At 32.9% G+C, this 9603-nt stretch overlaps 1 protein-coding gene across 1 annotated transcript; it reads left to right on the top strand.

Annotated features, from left to right (window-relative positions):
• The first annotated feature begins 887 nt into the window (after positions 1-887).
• Positions 888-1874, top strand: LOC136223765 (VQ motif-containing protein 11). Its single transcript, XM_066011925.1, has one exon. It carries the CDS (start codon positions 1012-1014, stop codon positions 1555-1557), a length of 546 nt encoding a protein of 181 aa, XP_065867997.1. The 5' UTR covers positions 888-1011; the 3' UTR covers positions 1558-1874.
• Positions 1875-9603: the final 7729 nt, after the last annotated feature.

The following is a 9603-nucleotide window of genomic DNA, read 5'->3' as shown; positions in this document are numbered from 1 at the left end:
ATATTAAAATCGATCACATTTAAATAATTATATCCCTAAATTCGGAAGAATTATTCTTTTATTTTTATCTTCGAAGGTTTGCATAGCTATTAGCTCATCACTCATGAATTCTTATGTCAGGGTCGTTATTATTGTATCCACATAGTCAACTTCTACCTAATTAATATCATTATAGTGGGACATTTACACTTTCAACTTCTAATCATCCATTTTCATCCATCTGCTAATTAAATATTCACTTCTTCCTTTTTTTTTTTTTTTTTAAAGATATTCTTCTATTTTATCTCCAAAACAAAGATTCCCTCTTCTTCAATTACTTTTTAGGTTAATTCACTATTAATAACTGACAAAAAAATAAATTATTATTGAATTATATTTCCAATTGCATCCAAATATGACTAATTCCTTGTCTATGTAATAAAACATTTACAATCCATAAAGTAATGCGTCCGAGGATAGCAAAAAAAAACAAATTATAGAAAGAAAGAAAGAAAAAATCATCGTTTTGATTACAAACTTTGAAGTTTGTACATATAATATTTTTTATTTAAACATAGAGAAAGATAAAATATTTATACTCTTCTAAAAAAATATAAAATAAAATATTTATAGTTAAGACAATGCATTAAGCAATTAAAATTATATGACGTTACTTCATAGAGAATTGATTTATGAACTAAAACAAGAAGAGCAATGATTTGGTGAATAAACATAAGAAGGTTATATGAATATGAATAATATTGATGTAGGACCACGTCATCACTAAACTGAAACGTGTACTCTAAAATTTTATAACAGAAATCTGAATGCCAAGCATCAAATTACAATTCCAAATACGAATGACATATATATATACATATTATTACAAAATCTACAAATAGCAAAAATCAGAGAAATAAGAGAGAAAAAGCTTTCCAGCACCATAATTAATAACATCTCACATTTAATCCAATCCAATCCATCCATAAATCTAAAAAAATCCCCAAAACAAGAAAAGCCTTTCTCATAAGTATGGCTTCCACTTCTAGCAACACCGCCGCCTACGGTGACTCCGACCCACCCTCGCCTAACACCACCTTCGTCCAAGCCGATCCTTCTACCTTCCGTACCATTGTCCAGAAACTGACCGGAGCACCCGACGACCCATCTGCCCAAAAGCTTCCGATCAGCCATTCAAACCGACCCCTACCCGTTCCTGGGCCGAAAAGACCTGCCTTTAAGCTGAATGAAAGAAGACAGAGCGCTAAGAACCTTCAAATCAACCTTATAAACAACAACAATTCTATGTTCCAGTTCAGACAGCAACGAGGAGGAAGTCATTTGTTGGTGTCTCCTGTTTCGACATTGGATTTTATTGCTTCACGAATGAGCCCTCGATCGCCTTGCGATGAAGAAGAAAGAGCCATTGCTGAAAAGGGGTTTTATTTGCATCCGATTAGTCCTTTGTGTACGCCGAGAGGAGCTGAGCCACCTGAATTGCTGCCTCTGTTTCCTTTGCGATCTCCTTCAGACATTGCCGATGGTGATGATGATGATGATCGTACTTCTTGCTCTTGAATTTTACCAACTCTTACTTAGTTACATCATAATTAAATTTAGGTGGTTTCTTCATTATTCTCATTAATGTTCCTTTTGATACAATTTTAATGTTCACTGTTTACTTTTCTTAATATTTGTCGATCTTCTGTTTTAGTACCATTCTACAAACTTAACAATCAAAATTAGAGGCTCTTTAGTTCGGTTATTAACTAATAACCATTGTTGTTAGCTGTTTGGGTTTGTAGCAAGTTGTTTACGGTTGCTGTTAGCCCTTCGGTATTAGCTGTTTAATTATTTGTATTTGATAAAATTATATTGAATGGTTGCTGATAGTATTTTTTTTGGTAGGAAAGGAAAAAAACAAACTGTTGCTATTAGTATTTAAAATGTCTAATATGGACATGTTTTAAATTAATCGATAAATAAATTATAAAATATAAAATATATTATATAAATTAATAAAAATAATTTAAATAAACAATAAAAAAAATAAAAATAAAAAATTTATAACGTAACAAAATCTTGTCCTTTCGATAATTATATTTTGGAAATAGAAATAATGTTAAAGAATAAACATATTTTGTGGAAATAAGAAGGATAATTTTGTTAATAATAAATAACTACAAACAACGGTTGATGAAAAATTCCAAAAATGAGTTTTTGATGAAAAGCATTAAAATGTTGCAGTTTTCGAATAAAATACTAAACACTGCGGTTATATAAACCTAATCAAACACTATATTTTTTATGTTTTGGATTGAAACGCTAAATGTTCATCCGAAAAGCTGAAACAAACACCCACTTAGCTGGTCTGTTTGTTTCAGCAGTTAGCTGTTCGTTGATTAATGTTGTTGAAACACTTTTTATCTTCTCTTTAATATTGGAAGTATAGCTTCTACCTATAAGAGTAATGATACAAAAGTACTTTTTGTATATAAGCTTACATTACTTTACCATCAAATCAAATACAATTAATTTTTTTTTTTTTTTGAAGAATATACAATTAAATTATTAAACTATTACTTATTTTACATTGGGTTAAGGTGCAAAAATACCCCTAACGTTTTAGACCAGGAGCAATTTTACCCTTAACGTCTAAAATTGTGCAATTTTACCCCTAACGTTGGAAGTCAAGAGCAATTTTACCCCTAACGTTGGAAGTCAAGAGCAATTTTACCCCTAACGTTAATAAATTGGGTCAATTTAAGAAATAATTCATCAAATTGTCTTTTCGGTCATGAATCTTGTCATCTATATTTCATACGTGTGTCATTTTATCAGTAACAAATCATAAACATACATTGGGATGTGAAAAAAATAATAAAAATAAAAAATATTATCTTTTTGTACGAATTAGACACAAAAAATTCAAAAAATTCACCGAATTTATAAATATTAATCTCAAATTCTATTATTAAATTATAAAAAACATAAAATCCTTTTTTTAGAACAAATTGTTATGCAATTGGTGCATAATAACGAACAAAAATATCTGTGTTCTATAATAGTGTCTGAAATTGACCTAATTTATTAACGTTAGGGGTAAAATTGCTCATGGTTTCCAACGTTAGGGGTAAAATTGCACCATTTTAGACGTTAGGGTAAAATTGCTCCTGACCGAAAACGTTAGGGGTATTTTTACACCTTAACCCTTTTACATTCTATCCAAACACGAATATATTATTTCATATACTTCAATTTATTTTGGGTGTTGTTAAACCCAGCCCCAAATTCCCACCCCTAGCCCCGTGAAAGGACGAAAATGCCTTTTCATGGGTTTTGGGGAGGGGAATTTCTAATTTTTTTGCCAATCCGACACGCGGGCGTGTGGATATCACGCCTCACCGCGTGGTCGGGCGTATGAGTATCACGCCTCACCGCAAGGTCGGGCAGTTGGCTGTCACGTCCGACCACGCGGTGAGGCGTGTGTCTATCACGTCCGACCACGCGATGAGGCGTGATAGCCACACGCCCGCGTGTCGGATTGGCAAAAAAAATAGCTTTTTAACCCCGTAAATAGTTCGTTAAACCCGTAAATAGGTCGTTAAACCCGTAAATAGGCCGTTAAGCCCGTAACTACAGAATTGTACTTAAAACCTAAAAATACCATACAATTTAGTCCTAAAATCAGTAAAAAATAATATAAGTTAATTAATAAACATTATGGCATTTTAACTCGTATTACCCTTTAACAAATAAAATTTAAAAACATAAAAATTAAAATAAACATTAATAAACATAAACATTTATAAACGTAAACAAGCAAATATAATATCTACAATAAAAGTGTTAAAATGTATGAATTTCTACAACAAAAATTCAGCTCGCCCGACGCCACGCATCCATAAACTCATCCATCTCCCTCTTAATGCGTGGAACATCCTCGTCAGATCGGTGGGTAGCCGATAGTTGGGTGACACGCCACAACCAGCTAACCCACTGCAAAAAAAAATTAATAAATAAATATTAAAAATTAAACACATATAAACTAATAGTAAATAATAATAAACTTATAAATTCGCTGTTGGCGCGAGCATGCTGTACCGGTCCAGCCTGTGGTGCATGAAGGAGATGGGGATGTGAATATCGCCTATACCAGTCCATATAAGCAGGATCACATGCAGTGGGCATATAAGCATGATCACATGCAGTGGGATCGTATCCAACTAGTCGGCATCTCCTTCGATCAATGTCCCGAGCCGATGGAAATCTCCACCAGGTATCCTCAACTGTGACTAAGGAATGCGTGAGCTTATACGCTATAGATCTCCATGACGGGATGGATTTTCCACCCCTAGTAGGCTGCTCCGTCTACAAAAAAAATTACACTAAATTAATAAAATTGTAAATAATGTAAATTATACTAAATTTATAAAATTATGCTAAAATACTACTAAATTAATATAATTGTAAATAATTGTAATTATATTATAATTATAAAATTATAATAAATTATACTAAAGTTATACTAAATTATACTAAATTTATAAAATTGTAAAAGTTATGCTAATACTATACTAAATTAAACTAAAATTATAAAATTACACTAAATTACTAAAATTTTAAATAATGTAAATTTTTATAAAAAAAACGTGGGCGTAAGGAAATCACGCCCGAACCACTGGTCGGGCATATGAACATCACGCCCTATCAGTGGTGCGAGCGTATGAGCATCACGCCCGACCTGCGGTTCGGGCGTATGCGTATCACGCCCTACCATTGGTGTGGGCATGTGGCTATCACGCCCGCACCACTGGTCGGGCGTGATACTCATACACCCGAACCGCAGGTCGGACGTGATTCTCATACGCCCGACTGCGATTCCGACGAATACATAAAAACCCCCCACAAATTCAGTTCGATGTAAAAATCAATGAAATAAAGCGGTAAATCTTACCACTTTAGCTTTTCCTTTACGGTTTCTGTCACCATCCATGATTTGGTTCACTAATTTGTCCGGATTTGAGCAAAAATCGTATGGGGTTCTTGAGAGGTTTTGGGTTTTTTCAAATTTAGTGCAAAGGGTAGTTCGGTCTATTCACGGAGCTAGAAGTATAAATTAGTGGCTGGGTTTAGTAACCCACTTTATTTTACCTTGACCTTACTTTAAATACACTTTATCCAAACAATGCCTAGAGTGAGTGGTGATTTAATAATATTGAATGTATTTACTTCGAGAGTAAAATAAGTTAAGATCATATGTAAATTACTTTTATATATTTACAATAAAGTATTTATATTAAACATTGAGTAATAAAAATAAAATAAAAAGTTATATATAACATAGTAAAGCTAAGGGTGTTTGATTTCTACTTTTTGACCTCATGTTTGTCTTTTAACTTTGAAAATTAGAGTTTTAGGTGTTGGTTAGACATTCTTGTTTGCCTTTTGTAACTGAAAAGTAGCTTTTTATAAAAGCAGAGAAGCTCTGCTTTTTGGAAAAACAACATTTTTAAATAGTAAACCGTAACAGAAAATAGCAAACAACAGCAAACAGTAGGTAAAACAAACGGGCCGCAAAATTACCTAAATTTTATCATCGCTTGCATTTCTCTTTATTTATATACTTTAAAATAAATAAGGACATGTTGATGCAGCTAACTTATCTTTAAAAAATAGGGTAAATTATAAAATTGGCTCAATTTGGAGGCTTATTTATATATTTATACTCATTACACCATCCATTAGATATCTAGACTATTTCAATATGGACTTTTCCAAATACCCTCCATATATATATAATAAACTTAATCATTTTTTTTCTTTTTTGCTTCTTCTTATAATCATTAGCAATCGATCTATTTCATACATCAATTCAAAATCAAAACTATTCATGGAAATATTATGTTGATTTTACATACATAAATCCCTTTGGGTTGGTTAGTTTTTGAAGTTAGTTTACACCTATATCGATTGATATTTATAATTTTGATGTTGCCCAATCGCTTGTTTACAATTTTACTTCGCAGGATCGCACACTGCGAAGATATTATTAGAAAATAAGGCTTCGTGGATCACCTATTATGTGAAACCAAACTTAACATAAGGTTCACGGTTCACCTAAACCGTGAAACCAAATTTAACATAAGGTTCGCGGTTTCACCTAAACCGCGAACGACTGCGACGTCACAGTTGTATAATTTCCTTCACGGTCCATGGAACTGCAAAGCACATTTCTTTTGAGCTCTTGTCTTTATTATTTTTTGACAATGTATTTGTCTTTAATATTCACAATAAAATTCCTAAACTAACAATTAAAAACATTTGGTTCGATATTGTTGGAAAATAAACCACTGACAACAATGCCAAAAACTTGATGCGCCTCAAACTAACGCTCAAAGACTCACTAAGGAATAAGTTTAGCATGTTGTTATCAAGTAATAATTTAGAGAAGTCCAAGTATTGAATCCACATGATTTATACCGCAACTACTAGACTACCTGATCTTGATTGTTATCTAGGCCATGATAAGTTGATTTGAGTTTATTTTTATACTAATCTACTCCTAGGTTGATCCAGAACACTTATAAATTCTTAGGAAGAAAATGGTAATGGTAGGATAAAATAAGTATTCAACCAATATTCAGATATAATTATGAATTGGATCAAAATTGCATAAACATCATGTGATCAAACTGACTTATCCTTATGATAGTACTTAGCATGCAATTCCTTTGTTATAGGCCGTAACTATAGGGTTCAAAAATTCGGGTACGTTACAGTGGTGTTCAATACCTGCAATCTTCGGTATAAATGGCTGGATTAAACTCACAATATGAACCAACACATGATTTTTGGACCTTTGAAACACTTTATCACAATATGTAAACATAATAATTGACAACTCAATAAACAGGGAAATGAAATTAAATTGAACTTATTATTAAAGATGGCAGAAAAGGTCACAATCTTACAACCAATTCAAAATTCACAAAGAGATCTCATTACTTGATAAGAATTAAAGGAGAATGGTCGCCTTTTGAAATCCTAGTGACTCGAGCGGTCATCTTTCTGAACTTGGATGTGATGAGAACTTGTGAATTTGTGGAATGATGATGGATGGAGCTTTTACAGATGACAATGGCATGATATGGGAAACTCAGATGAATCTCAAAGTGGAAGGAAATTTACAATCGTAATTCTAGATGCCTTAAAATGAATATCTAATGTTTTTAAATAGGCAAAGAAAACAAATCCTAACTATTAAATTCAAATAAAATAAAGCAGCTAAAACATCCCAGGAGATCACAAGTTTGAATTGAGGGAAGAATCAATCAAATTTTACTGATTCAAAAGGACAACTCGCTAAAAAAAAATAATAAAAAAAAGGACAACTCGCTGAGCTGGTCTGTTGAGGCGAAGGAAGCTGGCTTTGGTGGCCAGCTCGTCGAGCTGGCTCCCAACCAGAGCTAGTTTTCGGTTTCTTATTCGGTATGCAGTTGACTGAAAAATCCCTAAAAAATATTCACTGAATTCTCCAAGGCAATCACATTAGAATCAACTCCAATATCAATTTAATTAATTTATCAAAAGTTTTTTTAAATACCAAGCCAAATTTACCGTTTGGTAAATTAATTATGTGGAAATTAGATTAAAATAAACTTAAACTAATTTTTGCTTTCTTTTATTTAAAATGATATAAATTGAGTATAAACATGAACAAGTGCGGTAAAAATAAATCAAAAACTAAAAATTGATAAAAGAAAGAGTAACACTTATTAAAATGACAAAAAATGAGTCGAAACGATACGAAATAATCTCAAAAACGGTACGGAAAGATAGGGGTAAAAAACTCCTATCAAAGTTACTCACACTTACAGTTTTACTTGTTTCCAAGTAAACTAAAACCAAACTCGTAACTGAACTAGCCGAACTAGAAAACCTTATGATTTAACCAAATGAGACATGTTAGTTTAAACGAGGTCAAGGGGAAAACCGAATAAACAGCTTACCAAAAGTTATTCGCTCAAGCACACAATTTTTTGTGGCTAAGTATTTTACTCTCAACTTTTGTGCTTACTTAAAGTTACAGTGAGTTTGCTCGTTCATCCGAGTACCTCGACTTTGCTAATAACTTAATTGATATCAAAAACCGTTTCGAAGTCGGGTTGTAATGAGAAGAAATGCAAAACGGAAGAAGACAAGATGATTTAGTGACGGAATTAGGCGATTTATGACAGAATTTTCCTTCACAGTTTGATGATTTTCTAGTAGTGGTAATAATGAATACCATCGTTAAAAAACTCTTGCACCAATCAAAGGCACAAGTCCCAAGAATCCACCTGCTTCACATGCTAAGAAAAAGAAAACACCACATGCGTATTTTAGCCAAAGCATAATGACACGTAACAACCAAGTGCATCCCATTCTAGGATGATCGAACCCTAAGGAGCTCGGTTACTGCCAAGAAGATGGGGGGAGTCATATGATACCGTAGGAAATAAACTATGACACGTGGAGCATTGTGACCCTTCGCATCCACTGAGGGCTTCGGATCCAACGAAACTTCTAGGAATTGTTTCCCATTGAGGAAAACCCCTTGTGACCTAGAGGGGACCGTCCAAAGGCGTTTCCTTTATAGAAGAAGGGTTCCTAATAGAAAAACGAATCTTAGAAGAACAGGGATTCGTCAAAGGACTATAAGTAGTTAGGTATGTCAAAACCCTTGAGGTACGTTAATATCACTATTTCACAAGTATTTCATTAGAGTGGGTTCGTTGGACTACGGCTTCTCTCTGATTGCGCGTTCTTTCTTGCACGTGGCTTGAAGGAAACGAATGGTGTTTGTGAAATAATGTTATTAGTAATAGAAATCTCTTACGTTTAAATGAATAGTTAAAATTGAATTATTATTTTTTTTTACGAATGCAAAGGCTAAATAATATCTTCTACTAAGAATACAGTAATTGAAATATTTTAGTGATGCATAAAAATGGTAGAAGGGAATGTCAATGTTAACTGTGTTTGCTTTTAGGCAATGGAATGAAAGTAAGTATTATATTTTGTGCAGTGAAAAAGGTGATAGTAATGAGAACAGTAACATGCCTAAAATCTGACCAACCAACACCAAGGGCTAAGATTTATCCTGTAAAAAATAGTTGACAGATATGACAGTACGTAGTGTTGATATTATTGTAATAAAGTGCTCTCTGCTACACATATCCTCTCTGTATTCCATAATTTCCATTCTACAATCAACGGCTCTGATCAGTGATGATGACCACACATATAAGTCTTTGTTATAACAACAAGAACAACAGTTTGGCTACCTTTGGTTTCGCAACTTCGATAAATATATATATATAAGCTTGTCAATTTCATTAGTTATTTCATTTTTCCATTAAATTAGTATCAACTAGCACAACAAAGTTTTTAAGGCATAACACCCATTTGGTCCCTAAACTATGGCTTCAAAGGCAATTAGAACCATAACCTATCAAAATCATCAATTAAGTTCCCGAACTAGCTAAAAATCATCAATTGAGTTCTCATTCTAAACAAAAATCTTCAATTTATGCCTCAACGAAAATCATTCCGTTGAACAATTTCATACATTCTTTCTCA

This window comes from Euphorbia lathyris, chromosome 3 (assembly GCF_963576675.1).
Source record: "Euphorbia lathyris chromosome 3, ddEupLath1.1, whole genome shotgun sequence".
In the NCBI taxonomy this organism is placed as follows: Eukaryota; Viridiplantae; Streptophyta; class Magnoliopsida; order Malpighiales; family Euphorbiaceae; genus Euphorbia; species Euphorbia lathyris.
The sequence above is the reverse complement of the archived record's forward strand: the minus strand, read 5'-3'. Positions and strand labels throughout refer to the sequence as shown.